The following is a 20,509-nucleotide window of genomic DNA, read 5'->3' on the forward strand; positions in this document are numbered from 1 at the left end:
AAAAAAAAAAAAAAAGAAAAGAAATACAAAGGATCGTAAGAGACTACCATAAAAAATTACCAGCAAACTGGATAACCTACAAGAAATGGATGAGTTCCTAGACACATACAGCCTACCAAGACTGAATCAACAAAGACACAGAAAATCTGACCAATGAGTAAGAAAGTTTAATCAATTTTAAAAAGTCTGCCATCAAAGAAAAGCCCAGGACCTGGTGGCATCATTGCCGAATTCAACTAAACATTTTTGGAAAACTAATACCAATCTTTCTGAAACTTCCAAAAATTTGATGAAGACGAATACTTTCAAACTAATTTTACAAGGGCCAGCACTACCCTGATATCAAATCCAGACAAGGACACTATAAGAAAAGAAAATTAGGCCGGGCACAGTGGCTCACACTTGTAATCCCAACACTGCGAGGCCAAGACGGGCAGATCACCTGAGGTCAGGAGTTTGAGAACATCCTGACCAAAATGGTGAAACCCCGTCTCTACTAAAAATTACGAAAATTAACTGAGTGGTGGCGCATGTCTGTAATACCAGCTACTCAGGAAGCTGAGGCCGGAGAATCGCTGGAACCTGGGTGGCAGAGGTTGCAGTGAGCCAAGATTGCACCACTGCACTCCAGCCTGGGTGACAGAGTGAGACTCCATCTAAAATAAATAAATAAATAAATAAATAAATAAATAAAAGAAAATGAGACCAATATCCTTATATCCTTGATGAACACAGCTGCAAAAACCTCACCAGAACTAGCAAACCAAATTCAGCACATTAAAAGGCTCGTTCACCATGATCAAGTGGGATTTATCCCAGCCTGGGCAATATAGCAAAACCCCATCTCTGCAAAAAAAAAAAAAAAAAAAAAATTTTTTTTTTAATTAGCCAGGTGTGGTGCTGTGTGCCCATTGTCCCAGCTACTTGGAAAGCTGAGGCAGGAGGATTGCTTGAGCCCAGGAGTTTGAGACTGCAGTGAACTATGACCACCACTGCACTCTAGCCTGAGTGACAGAGTGAGACCCTGTATCCAAAACAAATAAAGTTGGATTTATCCCTGGGATGCAAGGATGGTTCAATGGTTCAACATATGCAAATCAATAAATGTGATACACCACATTAACAGAATGAAGGACAAAAACCATATAATCTTCTCAATAGATGCAGAAAAAGCATCTGAAAATTAACAACCATTTATGATTTAAAAATCAACAAACTAAGTATAGAAGGAATGCCCACTCTTACCTCTTCCATTCAACAAAACACTGGAAGTCCTAACTATAGCAATTGCACAGGAAAAATAAAAGGCTGGTGGCTCAGACCTGTCATCCCAGCACTTTGGGAGGCTGAGGCGGGTGGATCACCTGAGGTCAGGAGTTCGAGACCAGCCTGGCAAACATGGTGAAACCCCTATTCTACTAAAAATACAAAAATTGGCCAGGCGTGGTGGTGTAAGCCTGTAATCCCAGTTACTTGGGAGGCTGACGCAGGAGAATCGCTTGAACCTGGAAGGCAGAGGTTGCAGTGGGCTGAGATTGTGTCACTGCACTCCAGCCTGGGAGACAGAGTGAGACTCTGGAGAAGGGAAAAAAAAAGCATCCAAATCAGAAAGAAGTCAAATTGTTCCTGTTTGCAGATGACATGATTTTATACACAGAAAATGTGTGTATCTACATGCAAAAGAATGAAGTTGAACTCTTATCTTACACCTTACACAAAAATCAACTCAAAATGGATTAAAAACCTATTTTTAGGCTGGGCGCAGTGGCTCACGCCTGTAATCCTAACACTGCGAGGCCAAGACAGGCAGATCACCTGAGGTCAGGAGTTCGAGAACATCCTGGCCAAAATTGTGAAACCCCGTCTCTACTAAAAATTGCAAAAATTAACCGAGAGTGGTGGAGCATGCCTATAATCCCAGCTACTCTGGAGGCTAAGGCAGGAGAATCACTAGAACCTGAGAGATGGAGGTTACAGTGAGCCAAGATTGCACCACTGAACTCCAGCCTGGGGGACAGAGCGAGACACCATCTCAAAAACAAAAACAAACAAACAAAAAAACCTATTTTAAGAACTGAAACCATAAAACCTTAAGAAAAAAAAATAGAGGAAAAGGTCTTTGACATTAATCTTGGCAATGATGTTTTGACTAGGACACCAAAAGCACAGACAACAAAAGCAAAAATTAACAGGACTACCTCAAACAAAAGCTTCTGTACAGCAAAGGAAACAACAACATGAAAAGGCAGCCTATGCACTGGGAGAAAATACTTGAAAACTATATATATATATATATATATTTATATATATATATATTTTTTTTTTTTTTTGAGACGGAGTCTTGCTCTGTCCCCCAGGCTAGAGTGCAGTGGCGCGATCTCGGCTCACTGCAAGCTCCACCTCCCGGGTTCATGCCATTCTCCTGCCTCAGCCTCCCGAGTAGCTGGGACTACAGGCGCCCGCCAACACGCCTGGCTAATTTTTTGTATTTTTAGTAGAGACGGGGTTTCACCATGTTAGCCAGGATGGTCTCGATCTCCTGACCTCGTGATCCGCCCGCCTCGGCCTCCCAAAGTGCTGGGATTACAGGCTTGAGCCACCGCGCCCGGCGAAAACTATATATTGAATGAGGGGTTAATAACCAAAATATATAAGGAACTCAATAGCATTCAAATGAATAACCTGATTTTAAAATGGGCAAAGCATCTGAATAGACATTTCTTCAAAGACATAAAAATGGCCAGCAGGGATATAGCTGCTCAACATCACTAATCAAGAAAATGCAAATAAAAACCACAAGAGGTATCTCCCATGTTAGGATAGCTTTTATCAAAAAGACAATAGCAAGTGGTGAAGTTGTAGAGAAAACTGAACATTTGTACACTGTTGATCAGAATGCAGATTGGTGCAGCACTGTGGAAAACAGTATGGATGCTCTTAAAGATAGAACTACCATATGATACAGCAATCCCTCTTCTGGGCATATGCCTAAAAGAAATGAAATCACCACCTTGTAAAGACAACTGTGTTCCCATGTTCATTGCAGTATTATTCACAGGAGCCAACATATGGAAAACAACCAAGGTGTCCATCAACAGATGAATGGATAAAGAAATTATGCTATAATAATATACATACATACCATGGAACTTCAGCGTTAAAAAGGAAGGTCCTGCCATTTGCAACAACAGGGATGAAGCTGGAGGAGGACATCATGTTAAATGAAATAAGCTAGACACAGGAAGAAAAATACTGCATGATCCCACTTACATGTAGAATCTTAAAAACAAACAACATCAACAACAACAAAAACAGTAAAATAGTGGTTACCGGCGGTGGGGGAAATGGGAAGAGACAAGTCAACATTGCAGTTATGTGGGATGGACAAGCCTAAGAGATCTAATAGACAACATGAGGGCTTATAGTTAATAAAATTGTATCATATACCGGTAATTTTCCAAGAGAGTTGATTTTAGGTACTCATCACACATATGGGTATGTTATGATGGGTATGTTAATTTGCTTGATCTTAGTAATCACTGTATATATCAAGTATATCAAAACATTGAACATATTAAATATATACAATAAAAAGAACATAAGAGGATATAGACATGTATATAACAAAGGAAGGGAAAATGAAAATAAACAAGTTTTATTTGATGAAACAACAAAAAAAATATGTATAGTTCTTTTTCTTTTTTTAGAGACAGGATCCCACTATATTGCCCAGGCTGGAGTACAGTGGCTCTTCACAGGTGTGGTAATAGTACATCATAGCCTTGAACTCCTGGGCTCAAGTGATCCTCCTGCCTCAGCCTGCTAAATAGCTGGGATTATAGGTGCACACCACTGTGCCTGTCTCATTTTTGATATAAATTCTTAAAACAGGAATAGATGGATTCCTGATTAATAAAAAAAAATCCAGCATTATGCTAAATCAAACAATGGACATATTGTTTAGGATTCAGACAAGCAATTTTACTCTCACCATATTTAATATTCTGGATATTTCAGAGCATTTAAACAAGAATAAGTGTAAAAATTAAGTAGCCAAACAATATTTTTCCAGGTATATCGAAAGAGTCAAATAAAAGATATTCCCCATGATAATTCAACAAGATAGCTGAAATCAATAGCTTTTCTATACACAACTAGTTACAAAGTATAGCAGGAGAAAAATCCCACTTAAAACATCCAAGAGACAAACCTTTAAAAATATGTGAGACCTAAATGGTAAAAATTTGAAAACTGAGACACACAAAGACCATTTGAACAAATGGAAAAACATATAGCCATTCATGACCAGCCTGGCAAACATGGTGAAACCCCATCTCTACCAAAAATACAAAAATTAGCTGGGCGTGGTGGTGGGAGCCTGTAATCCCAGCTACTCGGGAGGCAGAGGTTGCAGTGAGCCAAGAATGCACCACTGCACTTCAGCCTGGGCAACAGAGTGAGACCCCATCTCAAAAAAAAAGACATATAGTCATGTCTTTGGATAGAAGCCTCTGTATGATTAAGCCTGCTCTTATTAATCTATTTATTTAACTTGATCTTGATAAAAGTACCAATTTCCCCTCAAGAACCAGACAAGCTAATTTTAAAGCTCATACTGGGAAAAAAAAAATGCAAAAAAAAAATTCAGGAAAATTCTGAAAGAGTAATGAGAGTTTAACTTCCCCTTAGCACTTATGAAAATATAAATATCCAAGTACAGCAACTTAAAACTGCAAAATAAGACAATAAAAAATAAAAATTTAAAACTGCATTAGGTACATGAAAATCAGATCCTAGAAAAGAAATAGGTTAAAATTCATGTAGACATTTAGTACTAATATGGGTGGCATTTCAAGTGTTGGTGGATAGATTTCAGATGGATCAAGAACTCTGAAACACAAAAAGAGACGCGTTAAAGATTCATGTACATAAGTGTCCAGGTGTGGTGGCTCACACCTGTATTCCCAGCACTTTGGGAGGCCAAGGCAGGCAGATCACTTGAGGCCAGGAGTTCAAGACCAGCCTGGCCAACATGGCAAAACCCCATCTCTGCTAAAAATACAAAAAGTTAGCCACGTGTGGTAGCACGTGCCTGCAGTCCCAGCTATTCAACTTGGGAAGGCTGAGGCACGCGAATTACATAAACCTGGGAAGTGGAGGTTGCAGTGAGTCAAGATCGTGCCATTACACTCCAGCTTGGGCAACAGAGTGAGATGCTGTCTGCCCCCCTCCAAAAAAAAAAAAAAAATTCATATACATAAAATTGTGCTTGGTGAAAAAAAAATGCCATTAACAAGGTAAAAACTGCTGGGTGTGGTGGCTCGTGCCTGTAATCCCAGGAGTTGCCTTTGGAGTTACCTTTGGGAGGCCAAGGCAGGGCAGATTGCTTGAGCCCAGGAGTTCGAGACCAGCCTGGGCAACAAGACGAAACCCCATCTCTACCAAAAGTTAAAAAATTAGCTGGGCATGGTGGCACGCACCTCTGGTAGGAAGGCTGAGGTGGGAGGATTGCTTGGGCCCATAAGTCAAGGGCTGCAGTGAGCCGTGTCCATGCCACCACACTCCAGCCTAGGCACCAGAGCAACACCTCAAAAAAAAAAACAAAACACATACACACAACAAAAAAATCAGATAAAAATTAAGATAATCTGGGACAAAACACTTTCAAACTTGTAACTGCAAAACTGCATGTATAAAGTAATAGAGCTCTTTAAATAGGCAAAGGAGACCACAAATGGCTAACAGATTAAAAAATATTGTCTTATTAATAGAAATGCAAATATAAGCTACAAGGAAAACACCATTTTTCTATTAGTTTGGCAAAGGTCAAAACGCTTCTTGGCACAAGTATGAAAAAATAGACATCCTCACCCATTGCTAATGGGAGTATCAGTAAACTCTGGATGACAGTAATTCCAAAATGCCTTTTTACTTAACTTCTAATAATATATCTTCTAGAATCACAAATGTCCATAGATGTATATAAGGCTGTTTATTAGACTTTTTCTTTGGTAGTAACAAAAGACTGGAACAATCTGCTCACTAGGTACTATTTAAACAAATTATTATATATCCATAGACCAGAATATTATGTAGCTACTATAGGAAAAGCACATCATCAGATAAAGACATATGGCTCAATAAAAATGTAAGATGAAGAGTACCTATGCTCATTTGCTTAAAAATGCAGGGTGACAAACACAGCAATTGTGCCAATTTATGCACAGAATATTTTAGGAGAATATACATAAAACTGGTAAATAGCTGATTCCAGGGAGGAGATGGACTGAGAAGGGATCCCTAACCCCCAGGCTGTGGTCTAGTACCAGTCCACGACCTATTAGGAACTGGTCTGCGCAGCAGGAGGTGAGCAGTAGGTCAGGGGGTGAAGCTTCATCTGTCTTTACAGCTGCTCCCCATTGCTCGCATTACCACCTGAGCTCCCCCGTCAGATCAGCAGTGGCATTCGATTCTCACAGGGAGTGCAAACCCTATTATGAACTGCACATGCGAGGGATCTAGGTTGTGCATTCCTGAGAACTAATTCTTGATGATCTGAGGTGGAACAGTTTCATCCTGAAACCATCCCCCTGCTGCCTTGGGTCTGTGGAAAAAACTGTCTTCCACAAAACCAGTCCCTGATGCCAAAAAATTGGGTACCACTGCTTTAGAAAGTGAAATTTTAAAAAGACGTTTTACCTGTTTTTAAAAACTTAATCCAAAAGCAAAAGTAATTTAGATTCAATGCCTGTTTTAATGTTTGAATAGTATAGTTTCTTTGCTATGGTTGATCAAATGTTTTGAGAATCAATTCGTCAAATGCTATTAATTCAGAACCAAGTCTGACATTTCTGAAATAGTGAAAATTAGAGAGTATATAAATTTGAAAATGTTTGTCCAGAGTAGTTTTAATGAACATTTAGCAATATGAGCAGAATTTGTGCTATTAAGTTACACAAATCCAAGGATTCCCTATTTAAAATAGGAAAAAAATCACTGCAAATCTTTCTCGCGACATTTGTTGGAAGAAAAAAAAGTGAACAGTTGGTTATAAGAGCGAAATGGCTTATACTGAAAATAAGACAGTAGATCCATCTGTTCGCTTTCATAGGTAGCTTTATTTGGTTTTTAGAAAAATATATACAATAATTGGAACCTCAGTTCTTAAATAGTTTTAAATTAAAAGTATACAAGTGAGAGGATAAGTATGTTTCCACAGTCAGAACATCAATACTGCTTAATAAAGTAGACAGGAATTTCTGCAACAAGTCAAAACATTTACAGGAATGGTAAGAACTCCACAAAAGCAGCTTGTGGCTGGCAAGTCAGCCAGCTCAGAAAACAGGTAGGAGGGGAAACGGTTTGATCTTTCCCCTTTGGTTTGAGAAAGTGATGAAAGATTTACATATTCACCTATCCTAAAGGCTAGAGCTTTGAGTAAAAACATTAGAATGTAGGGGCGGAGGCCCTCTAGGCCATATGCTAACAAGCTAACTTGGATCAAACAATTTGGTATTCAGTTGGATTTGGATATATTAGGATTACCTGTCAGTCACAGTTCAACTAGTTCAGATACAACAAAACTCGAGGACTTGGAGTATTGGTTAATGACATTTCTTTTGGATTAGACCCCTGCTTTCTCTCATTCTTCGTAATGAATTCACAGTATTCAGTGTTTGCACAGATATTTGAGTTTGACAGCCTTCTGACTTTACATCGTTTTGAAAAGTTGCGCAAGGAAGCAATAGGAATTGCCTTAGCTTTGTTCCAACTCGACCCTTTTCCCCCATACTGTAGTAACTCCAGGCCTACTTCTCCAGAAGTATAGCTCTTCCCTCCACTGGTCCTTTTCAGGAACTGAAGTCTAATCAGCGCGCCAGCCAGAGGCCAGTTTGTCATGGGATTTCCTGGGGAGCTTAAATGGAAGTGGATCAGAGAACTGATACCAGAAGCCACCTCCTTTCCTTGTTGTATGCATTTGCTAAATAAGCAAAGCAATGAGGCAAACGTCATGAGCAACATTAGGCTTCAGAGTCTACAAACACTTGTCTGAATGGGAGAGAGAGGTGACAGGCGATAGGCAATAGGCAAATTAGTAGTAGAGCTAGAGGTTTAATTAAGAATGAGAGGAGAGTGATCGGTATTTTGTTCTCTGTTCATCTATTTCCTGCTTAGTTTTCTTGATGCAACTAAAGATCTCCTTAAACAACGCTTTGTATTCTGGAGGTGTTGTAGGGGAACTGACCGGCTCTGGGTTGACAGAGGCCCGTTCCCAGCCGCTGGCAACAGGCTCAGACTGGGCGTTCACTCCAGTCAGGTCCTTGGCCGCAGCCCTGGAGGTCTGCACAGCCTTGTGTGACAGGGAGTCCTGTTCCTGTTGGCACTTCTTCAGCAGCTCTTCATACTTCACCTTCAGGGCGCTGTACTGGGTGTCCACTTCGTGCAGAAGGGAGATGCCCCTCTGTTTCACAGCCTTGGCCCTCCTGATGCAGGTCTCCTCGTGGCCCTTCACGATGTCACTCCCTGCCAAGCTGCTGAGGATCGTCTCACTGCTGCTGCGCTTAAGAGGCTTTCTATGTGGTTCCGGCATAGTCAGGAACATCTCTTCCAGCAGGCTCTGGCTGGGCTCTTTGAAAGGAACAAGCAGAGAGTCTGGCACCAGCTTCTCAACTCCATTCACAAATGGATGCTCTGACTGCAACATCTGTCGCATCTCTGCCACCTCAGCCTCTAGTTCCAGCGCCCGTGCTCGGTAGGCACCTGTGGCCCCCAGCTGCTGCTCCAGTTCACTGTTCTCCTTTAACATGAGCCCATATTCCTCCTCCATAGTCACCCGCTTCTGCCGCTCCAGGCTCAGCTGGGCCTGCAACATTGTCACCGTTTTTTTCAAGTGCTCATTTTCCTCTTCATCAGGGCTTGGCTGACTTTGCAAGGAAGTGATCTTCTCAGCGAACACATGATCATACACGAAGTGTCTAGGGAAAAAAATATTGCAACAATGTATTATACAGGCCCACTGAAAATGAAGAGAGGAAGACTGGTGATTTTTTTTCAACTAAATAAATTTGAGGAGCTGTGACAGTGACTGATTTTTTTTTCTTTTTTTTGAGACGGAGTCTCACTCTGTCGCCAGACTGGAGTGCAGTGGAGCGATCTCAGCTCACTGCAACCTCAGCCTCCCGGGTTCAAGCGATTCTCCTGCCTCAGCCACCTGAGTAGCTGGGATTTTAGGCATGTGCCACCATGCCCAGCTAATTGTGTATTTTTAGTAGAGACAGGGTTTCTCCATGTTGGTCAGGCTGGTCTCGAACTCCCAACCTCTGGTGATCCTCCTGCCTCAGCCTCCCAAAGTGCTGGGATTACAGACGTAAGCCATCGCACCTGGCCAACAGTGATTGGTTTTTAGCCACACTGGAGCAGTGGCTAAAATGGAATTGTGTGAGTTTGGTAAATAAATACATGAAAGCAAACTCAATTTTTGCGACGAATCTTTTTTTAATGTTAAAAGTACTAGAGAACATCTATTCCCAAAGACTGGCAGTATGACAATGACCTCACAAGGGAAATCTTAAAAAGTACTGGTGCCTGGGTCCTAACCCACAGATTCCAACCTAGTTGGTCTGCTACCTGGCCTGAGGGTTTCTAAAGGCTCTCCAAATGATTCATAATATGTAATTACGATTGAATCACTATAGCAAATTACTGTTGCTGTGGTGATTTTTAACCAGGAACGTTCATCGGAATTGCCTGGGCAGCTTTTTACCCGCACCTAGAAATTCTGATTTAGGCCTGAGGAAATGTGTTGGTATCTGCATTTTGAAAAACTCCACAGGTGATCTGATGTATAGCCAAGGTTGAGACCCACCAAATGAACCACCTGATTTCTCCTGCTCAGTCCGAGGCACCTTGACTATTTATTTGTGTTTTTATTTGCTTATCTGCTGTTCCGTTAGACTGAAAGCTCACAGGGGTAGAAACTCTATTTTGCTTGCCAACCCTTGGGTCTAGCATAGAGCTTGCCATACAAGTGTTCCATAAATACTTCTTAAAGATTCAGACTTGTAACTCTAAATTATAAAGGTACTTCTTTAAGCAAAAAATCTCCTGTTCGCTTGAATTTTTGTTTTACCAGTATTTCTATTTTTCTTCACTCTAATGTAAAACACAACTCCCAAATCTACAGTCTATCAGAATTCACCTTAAACTATGATTTAACACATTAAAAGCACTGAAATAAGTGCTCCAAGACTTTCAAAATGAGAACTACTAATATCTAAGAACTCTGTAATTTATATGTTTAAGTGATTTTGTTCAAACCAATGGTAGCTTAATAGCTAAGTGGCGTTTCTTAAAATGGTACTTTCAATCTACTGGAATTCAGAATGTGCCAATGACATGAGACAGTCCCTGCTGTAACTCCACAGAAAGGCAGGATCTTACTGGCGGAGGTCATACAGCTCCTTCAGACATGCAAAGCTGGGTGCCGGTTTCTCCTGGTCACACTTCCCCGGGCTCATTCTCCCTCGGCCAGATGACTTCAGCTCCTCCACTTGGCTCTGGAGGTGATCAATGTTGGTTTGCAGGCATTCAATCGTTTCAGTCAGGCTGTGAGGAACAGACAGAAGCCACTGCTGCTTGTCATATTGAATCAAGGGCAAAAGCGGTGAGGAGAGATTAGGTGCGAGCCACTCACACTGGGCTTTCTTAATTGGAAAGGACGTCTATTTAATCTCCATTCTCCAAAAAGAATTAAATTAAACCTTATCCCATATTGACCCAAACCCACTGCAGCCATGTTCTATTCTAGTTTATACTAAAGAACTTCCCCCTAGTCCTTCCTTGTCAGATTCTAGAAAATTTACCTCAGAATCTTTTGCTGTGAGGCCTTGCTGTCAGCAACTAGCTTTTGATTTGTTTCTTCCAGTTCCCTTGCTGTGACGTCTAATTGTTCATAAACCTTTGCATGTTGTTCGTTCATCTGCCGTAGAAGTTCCACTTGCTTGGTCAGATACTGTAAGAGAAGATCAGGACCAGGTGACACAAACAGATAAGATACCTGCTCTTTCTTGGCTGGCCGCGGTGGCTCACGCCTGTAATCCCAGCACTTTGGGAGGCCGAGACGTGTGGATCACCTGAGGTTAGGAATTCGAGACCAGCCTGACCAACATGGTGAAACCCCGTCTCCACTAAAAATACAAAAATTAGCCAGGTGTGGTGGCACATGCCTGTAATCCCAGCTACTTGGGAGGCTGAGGCAGGAAAATTGCTTGAACCCGGAAGACAGAGGTTGCAATGAGCCGAGACGGCGCCATTGCACTCCAGCCTGGGCAACAAGAATGAAACTCCATCTCAAAAAAAAAAAGATACCTGCTGTTCCAACACCAATTCTCTGATTCTCAGCACCAACTCGTCGGGGTGGGGCTGGCATACAGTCTCCATCTCTGGACTCACTGGCCTCCCAGTACTGCCCAGAAGCTCCTTTAGACCCATTTCAGTTTTCTCTAGGCCTTCTCACATCAGTGTGATTGATTCAATTATTGGCCATTGGTGACTGAACTCAAGCTCCAACCCTTCTCTCTATCCAGAGGTTGTGGGGCTGGGACTGATAGATCTAATCCTCTAATCATGTGGTTGCTTTCTCTGGTGACCAGACCTCATCCTATCAGGAAATTCCAAGGGTTTTAGGAGTTCTATGCCAGGAACCAGGGACAAAGACCAAATATATAATTTTTATTATACCACAATACCATATGTTTATTTTAAGAAAAGAAGAAATTAAACTCCCTGTCTTCATAAGAAATGAGCACAGGCTGTCCTTTATATGCTTAGCTCCTCTAATGCTCACCAATACCCCAGTGCATTGTGAGTCTAATTTTCCAAAGCATATACCATGCATAAAATTAATATTCAACCAAAAAATCTAAAGTGAGACATAATAATCCCTTAAGACAAAAAACATGGAACATGTGATCAAAGTTTTAAGCAAAATCATGTTTAACAGAAATAAAGCCTAACGTGGAGGATTTTAAAAATTATACTCTAAGTTCTAGGGTATATGTGCACAATGTGCAGGTTTGATACATAGGTATACATGTGCCATGTTGGCTTGCTGCACCCATCAACTCATCATTTACATTAATTAGGTATTTCTCCTAATGCTATCCCCCACCCCCTGACAGGCCCCAGTGTGTGATGTTCCCCGCCCTGTGCCCAAATGATCTCATTGTTCAATTCCCACCTATGAGTGAGAACATGCAGTGTTTGGTTTTCTGTCCTTGTGATAGTTTGCTGAGAATGATGGTTTCCAGCTTCATCCATGTCCCTGCAAAGGACATGAACTCATCCTTTTTTATGGCTGCATAGTATTCCATGGTGTATATGTGCCACATTTTAATCCAGTCTATAAGGGATGGACATTTGGGTTGATTCCAAGTCTTTGCTATTATGAATAGTGCTGCAATAAACATACGTGTGCATGTGTCTTTACAGCAGCATGATTTATAATCCTTTGGGTACATACCCAGTAATGGGACTGCTGGGTCAAATGGTAATTCTAGTTCTAGATCCTTGAGGAATCGACACCCTGTCTTCCACAATGGTTGAACTAATTTACACTCCCACCAAGTGTGAAAGCGTTCCTATTTCTATGTGGAGGATCTTAACTTGGAAAAAAAATCCATTTCTTTCTCTGAGTGAGGCATTCTGGACCAAAAAAAAGTGAAAAGTATGTTGCTTTGACGAGAAATATATTTTAGCTTAATATGCTTCAAAGACTCCTGTTAATTTTATGAGAGTTTTATCACCATTATCCTTATTCACGATAAATTTATCAGATGATTTATTCTGGTCCTGCTAAGACTGCTTCCTAAATGGCCAAGGATAAAGGGGAATAATCCCAACCTTAATGCCACAGTGTAAGTCACCTTCATTCCCTCCCTGCTCAGCTCTACCTGAAGACACTAAAACACAGTATATATTCCAAAGGAAAAAGTCACAGTATTTCCCTGGACAGAACCAGAAAGGGGAGAAATGGTTTGAAGCTTACTGATGATCGAACTGTAAAAAGACTCAGAACTTGACTTTAAAAACACTCTTCTTGGCCAGGCATGGTGGCTAACACCTGTAATCCCAGCACTTTGGGAGGCCAAAACAGGCAGATTGCTTAAGGCCAGGCGTTCAAGACCAGCCTGGCCAACATGACAAAAACCCACCTCTAATAAAAATACAAAAATTAGGCTGGCGTGGTGGCAAGTGTCTGTAATCCCATGTACTCAGGAGGCTGAGGCATGAGAATCTTTTGAACGTGGGAGGTGGACGTTGCAGTGAACCAAGGTGGTGTCACTGCACTACAGCCTGGGCGACAGAGACTGTCTCAAACACAACACAACACACTCTTCTTGAGGCTTTTTCTACAACTCTAGAACTATTTGCAAGGCTAACAAACAAAGAATGGGCTAAATGACACTCAACGGGCCCTTAAGGTGTTGAAAAAAACATATATGGCTTTTTCAAATCCATTTACATAACTCAGCAGCAAAGGGTTGAACAAACACTTAACCTAACTTCAACTTTCTCATCTGAAACTCTTGAGGTCAAAAGTATTTTGGAAAATTCTTTAAATTTTAGAAAGACAACAAGGCGCTCATACCTGACACACACTTGACACTTTATAATACCACCTGTGAGGTCTGGGCAGCACCCTGTGATCAAGCATTAATATTTCTGCATCAAGAAGTATGAACTAAGACTATAAACGGCCTCACATCAGTTCAGGTAAAGATCTACTACCAAATGAATCTGTTGCAAATTTAAGGGGAAAAAAAAATCTTGCTTTATAGAGCTTTTTGAGTTCGGAATTAGTAAGTGGATCTGTTAGTACCTACCTGTAGAACTGGCAGAATTAAATGAGAAAGGTGAGCACACAGCACGGTCTATAAAAGCCTGTCTGTAGTTTTCACTGCCTCAACTCCCACCAGCTTCTTCTGGTCCTTTGGAAATCAACCACTAATTCTCATGGGTGAAGCTTTTTCAGAACTAAAGGAGTAGGCCCTTAATCCTGCCCTCTGGCTAGTAATGCCATAGTAGGTTCTTGTCATTGATGGGAACATGTTCAATCTCTTAGGAATTGATGAGATTCCATGGGAGCGGAAAAAAGGCTTAGAATCACAAGAATATGTACATAATAGCTGCAGAAATGTTTCAAGCTTCTTTATATCAAGTATAAATTATCAAGTATTCTTTAGGACTCAGAACTACCTTTAAAAAGGCTAATGCATAAACCAGACATTAGTTTATTAATATACAACAGGAGCTGTTCCTGCGCAGTGACAAGAATATTCACATCCTCTATATAGGATATACCTGCCCCACAAAGGGCATGTGAAAGGCCGATTCATGAATGACAGTCTCTGGTAGACATGGGATCAGAGGAGTCTAATGGGAGGCAGTGGTATAGTAGCTAAGAGCACAGGCTTTGGAGTTAGAATCTGGTTTGAGGTCTTGCTTTGCTGTTTAGAACTGGGTGACCTACAGCAAGCACATTTTTCTAATGTGAGTTCTCCTCGTCAACTACTTCATAAGGCTGTAAAGATAAATATGTGTGTGGGAGAGACTGGACTGTGTCACCCCAAAGCATGCATCTTTGGCATAAAAAAGTTCCTGCCTCCTCCCTCTCTACCAGGGAGAACAAAGGTTAACCACTAACAACTTTAGACCTTTATGGGCCAGAAGACAGCACCAGAGGAATCCACACTAACAAGCTTTGCTAACGGGCCTTTATCACCACTTACTTGCCTTCCCACAAGTTCTGCCCCTAGACAAAGTTCTTCCCCTTTGTCCTGTCACTTCTCTAAAAAATTTACCATTCTTTGTTGAAGATACTATATAAGCTGGAATTCAAAGCCACCTTTGAGAATGACTCATTCCCTGGGTATCTCCCACACATATATATGAAATACATATGTTAATAAGCCTGTTTTTCTCTTGTTAACCTGTCTTTTGTTACAGGGGTCCTTTCCAACTAAGCACTCATGAAGGTTGAGGAAAAATATTTTTTTCCTCCCTGACATATACAAATATATAATTTACATAAACGTTAATATATGTAGAGAGCTCAGCATGAGAGCTGGCAGATGGTAAATTGCTCAATAAGGAGAAGCTACTGTCATCTTTATTTAAAGCTACAGTTTTCAAACTTTACATGTGCTAAGATTCACCTGGAAGATGATTTATTAAAGTGTAAGAACCTGGGTCCCTTCCCCTCAAAAGGCTGAGACTGGAGTAGAGCCAGGATTCTGCATTTTTAGCAACAAACCCAGGTGATATTAGTACAGGCAGTCCACAGATCACACTTAGAGAAATGTTGATCTTGGACATGGAAAATCCTGGAAGTCCCCTGCCCTGACCAATGTCCTTTTCTCTTGGGTCTAGGAGACACAGGCATTCACTGGATCAATGATGACTCTTCAGCTTAATGCTCACCATCTCCCTGCATAGGGCTCAGCTTAGATGCAGTTATCCACTAAGATTAGGTTATATTTTAACTGTACGACAGCAGCATTCTTCATCATAACGTTTCACTTTGGTATGTTCTTACAATCATTAATTCCCTGAAATTACAAACTAGTTACCTTAACCTTGCTTGAGTGATCCTTCCTAACTTCTCAGTCCACACAAATACTGAATTTCTAGATGGCTAACCTCATCCACTGCATTTTAAAACTTTCTATTGTGGACCAGGTGTGGTGGCTCATGCCTGTAATCCCAGCACTTTGGGAGGCCAAGGCAGGTGGATTACTTGAGGTCAGGAGTTCAAGACCAGCCTGGCCAACATGATGAAACTCTCTACTTTAAAAAAAAAAAAAAAAAAAGAAAATTAGCTAGGCATGGTGGCACACACCTGTAGTCCCAGCTACTTGGGAGGCTGAGGCATGAGAATCGCTTGAATCCAGGAGGCAAAGGTTGCAGTGAGATAAGATCACACCATTGCACTCCAGCATGGGCGACAGAGTGAGACTATGTCTAAAAATAAATAAATAAATAAAACTTTCTATTGTGGATAATCTCCAACATATATACATGCAGAGAAATGGTTTAATGAACTCCCATGTACCCATCAACCAGTTTCAACAATTATCAACATACAGCCAATCTTATTTCATCTCTACTCTCCTACTTTCTTCATTCTCCAATCATTTTAAAGCTAATCCAAGGCATCTCAAGTATACATCTTCATACATTTCTAGGACTTTTTATTTTAACCACAATTCCTAAGGGAAAAAAACTCAGTAATTCCTTAACATCTATTATGTTTCAGCATTAATATTTTCCCAATTGTCTCTTAAGTGGTTTTTCCAGCTTCACTTGTTAGCTATTGATTTTTTTAAAATTTCACACTTAGGGGAGATATCTTTGCCTTTTTTGGAGTTGCCCCACTGCAAGGCAAGTGCCTCCCTCCTCTAATGCCTTTACCATCCCCTGTCTGGGGGGATGCACTTCTCCTGGCTGGCTCCACCTAAGCCAGCAGTTCTTAGCCTGGGGTCCATGGATAGACTTTAGAGGGTCTGTGAACATGGATGAATTTAAAGGGTCTGAACAGCTACATCTTCATTTTTGCTAACTTCTAAATGAAATTTGATATTTCTTTCAAGTACTAATAGATCTGTTAAAATTTATAGGAGACCACTGGTTTGGACTGAGTCCCTGCCCTAGGCCCAACAAACCAAACCAAAATGGAGTCACTTATGCTAAAGTTCCATGTCAGCAAGCCAAAGCAAAGTTGTTCATCTGACTTCTGAGAAATTAGAAGAGATAATAGCCAAACCCCCAAACATGCCAGTTTTAGCCAGCATAAGGGACTTCCCTCTGCTTTAACCTTTACAAATAAATTAACTTTGAAACCACCCATTTTTTGTTTTCTGTTTCTGCTTTCCTCAGCCCCGTCTATAAAACCAACTTCCTCTGCTCAGCTCATTGAAACCCTCATTCTCTAAGAATGAAGTGTTGCCCAACTTTAGAATCTCAAATAAAAGCTAATTAAGATCTTTATACTATGTTTGTCGTAATTTTTTCTTTTGACAGAGGCAATAAACCACCAGTAGTATTAGGTTTATCTGTGACTTCTTCATCAACAGAAATCACAGGTATTTTCATATTGCACTATAGTTGCAGAAATCTTGATTTACTGCCTACCTTCATCACTATTTGAAATCATGGTAGTTTCTAGATCTTGTTATTAAATATGTTAATACATATCTATATATCACAAATTTACTTTTTTCAATATTTGACAGGTATTTCATTATAACAGATTTCCTTTGTAATTCAATGAATTTTAAGAGGATTATCATAGATCTCATTAGATAATCAAAGGGATCCATGGCACCAAAGATTATAAATTCCAGTTATCCTTCTGGCCTCATTTCAAACATAACCTCTTCAGAAGCCTTTTAAGACCACTTTGGCCAGGCGCTGTGGCTCATGGCTGTAATCCCAGCACTCTGGGAGGCTGAGGTGGGCGGATCACTTGAGGTCAGGAGTTCGAGACCAGCCTGGCCAACATGGCAAAACTCTGTCTCTACTAAAAATACAAAAATTTGCCAGGTGTGGTGGCTCACGCCTGTAATCCCAGCACTTTGGGAGGCCGAGGCAGGCGGATCACACGCCTCAGGCAGGCGGTCAGGAGTTTGAGACCAGCCTGGCCAACATGGTGAAACCCCGTCTCTACTAAAAATACAAAAATTCGCCGGGCATGATGGCAGGTGCCTGTAATCCCAGCTACTCAGGAGGCTGAGGCAGAAGAATCACTTGAACCCGGGAGATGGAGGTTGCAGTGAGCCGAGATCATGCCATTGCACTCCAGCCTGGGGGACAAGAGCGAGACTTCGTCTAAAAAATAAAATAAAAATACAAAAATTATCCAGGCAAGGTAGTGTATGCCTATAATCCCAGCTACTTTACTGGGGAGGCTGAAGCAGGAGAATTGTTTGAACCTGGGAGGCAGAAGTTGCAGTGAGCCAAGTTCATGCCACTGAACTCCAACCTCAGCAACAGAACAAGACTCCATCTCAAAAAAAAAAAAAAAAAAAAGAAAGAAAGAAGACCACCTTAAAGCAGGTCTAAAGCAGCAGCATTGCCAAGGTACCCTAAATTTGATTTCTCTCAAAACAATACAATAATATTCAATTTTGTTGTTGTTGTTGTTGAGATGGAATCTCACTCTGTTGCCCAGGCTGGAGGCACAATCTCAGCTCACTGCAATCTTGGCCTCCCAGGTTCAAGCGATTCTGCTGCCTCAGCCTCCTGAGTAGCTGCGATTACAGGCTTGCACCACCACGCCAGGCTAATTTTTGTATTTTTATTAGAGACTGGGTTTCACCATGTTGGCCGGGCTGGTCTTGAACTCCTGACCTCAGGAGATCCACCTGACTCGGCCTCCCAAAGTGGTGGGATTACAGGCATAAGCCACCATGCCAGGCCAGTACTGTAGTCTTCTAAGAATGGAAGGCTCTTGTGTATCTAGTCCATTCCTGACACACAGTAGGGGCCAAAAAAATACTGGCGAACTGGCAGTTTCTAGACTTTTCTTCACAACAGCTTATTGTGCTTGGCATGACTCAGACTGTGAGATGTCAAGGGGGATTTAACTGAAAGGTTTTGAGAAGGGCTTTGGCTTTAGCCTTCTTGGGAAAACAGCCTATTAGCCATGAATTCTCTCCCCTCTTCTCCATTTATAGATTATTTCTCTGTATTTATTCCCATGGTACCAATTGCCCCCGGTAATCTGAAGGGGAGACTTTTACAGTTCCTACCAGATACCAGATGGGTCTCAAGTTGTTGCTCTCTTAAAGATAGAATGTTCAAGTTAGAGTTGTGGCCAACATACAGGAAACAAGTCAATATGCAAATAAGTACAAACAGGCCATATAAGAAACTATAGAAAGTTCCTCGTTTGATATATAAAAACCTGTGACACCTGTGATAACAACACAATGAAACCATTTAAGAACTTGTGATATTTTGGTCTTAGATGACTTGGCTTTAACAACAATCTAAAGAATGTCTAGGAGCTTGTTTTCACATGGTAGGAGCTTAATCTTATTATATGAAACCAAAATTAATCAGAAAAGCCCTTCACTTCTCCAAGATTCAGTTATAGGGGACCTACAGAAGAGTCTGACAAAACCAGTCAGCAACTTAAAGAAAAATGATGAGATCTCTAAGCAAGTACTGATGTAAGGCCAGACACCTAGGTCTATGGAGTCAGTGCTTCATTTTTTTCTGAATCTAGAAGGAAATGGGTTAGCTTATTTCCTACCTCTCATCTCAAGGTACAGATATGCTGCTGACATGCTGGTTTTCTCTTTGATACACAGCCTCCAATGAATCTGACTGCTATAGTAAACAGGAAAGGGAGACATTTAAAGCAAAACAGTGGGGGAAGGGGGTCATGGGGTAGCAGAAATGTGGGCAAAAATGTCAACTTATAGCAAAATGCCTTGGGTTTATACCACTGTACAGGAATTTGCACAGACTGTCACCTCAACTATGAGTACAAGGTTCTAGTTATGTACAAAAGCTACAAACAGCCCACCTTTACAATTAAGGTAAAACTTTAAAAAACAAAGGCCAGCAGAATTACATAAATACCTATTTGCAATTGTGGAATCCTAACCTGGAACACAGGGAAAGACAGAAACAAATGACCCCAAGTAAAAACGCATAGAAATGGAGTGGAAATCTGGCTTGTAAGCAGTGTTGGGATTATCCTGAAATTAAGGATTACAGCCTAAATCCTCTGAATTTAGTATCAAAATTAACTTCCACAATAGTGAAGAAATATTTCCTATTACTTTTGAAAAATCTCTTTCCCCTGATGAAAGTAATATATTTCCCCTGTAGAAATTTGGTGGCAGGAGGCATGAATATGAAAATAGAAACCACCTATAATCCCATTATTAAAATTGTGGGATTAGATTGTTTTTAAAGTCTATTGCCAGTAATTCTGGAAGATTTATTTTTTCAGAATTAAAGTTCTTTCATGACTATAGTTAACAATATTTTATTGTATACTTCAAAATACCTAGAAAAGATATGGAATATTCCCAACACAAAGAAATGATAAATGTTGGAGGTCATGGTTATCTCAATTTAGATTTCATCATTACACATCGTATGCTTGTATCAAAATGTCACATGCGCCCCATATATATGTAAAGCTATTATATATCCATACAAATTTTTAAAGACTTTTTTCACTACTAAAATTCTTTTTTTTTTTTTGAGACAGAGTCTCGCTCTTTTGCTCAGGCTGGAGTGCAGTGGCACAATCTTGGCTCACTGCAACCTCCACCTCCCGGGTTCAAGCAATTCTCTGCCTCAGCCTCCTGAGTAGCTGGGATTACAGGCTCCCGCCACCACGCCCAGCTAATTTTTGTATTTTTAGTAGAGACGGGGTTTCGCCTTCTTGGCCAGGGTTATCTTGAACTCCTGACCTCATGATCCACCTGCC

The 20,509-nt window shown here is 40.9% G+C and overlaps 1 protein-coding gene across 1 annotated transcript in view; it reads right to left on the minus strand.

Moving 5' to 3' along the window:
- Positions 1–7,098: 7,098 nt before the first annotated feature.
- CDR2 (cerebellar degeneration related protein 2) overlaps positions 7,099–20,509 on the minus strand; it is a 29,021-nt gene continuing 15,610 nt past the window's right edge. Inside the window, exons 3-5 of the mRNA XM_032157100.2 lie at positions 10,863–11,011; positions 10,441–10,605; positions 7,099–8,975 (exon numbers count right to left, since the gene is read on the minus strand). Coding sequence (XP_032012991.1) covers positions 8,117–8,975; positions 10,441–10,605; positions 10,863–11,011 — 1,173 coding nt within the window. The 3' untranslated portion in view covers positions 7,099–8,116. The remainder of the gene's footprint in view (positions 8,976–10,440; positions 10,606–10,862; positions 11,012–20,509) is intronic.

This window comes from Hylobates moloch, unplaced genomic scaffold (assembly GCF_009828535.3).
Source record: "Hylobates moloch isolate HMO894 unplaced genomic scaffold, HMol_V3 SCAFFOLD_6, whole genome shotgun sequence".
NCBI classification, from domain to species: Eukaryota; Metazoa; Chordata; class Mammalia; order Primates; family Hylobatidae; genus Hylobates; species Hylobates moloch.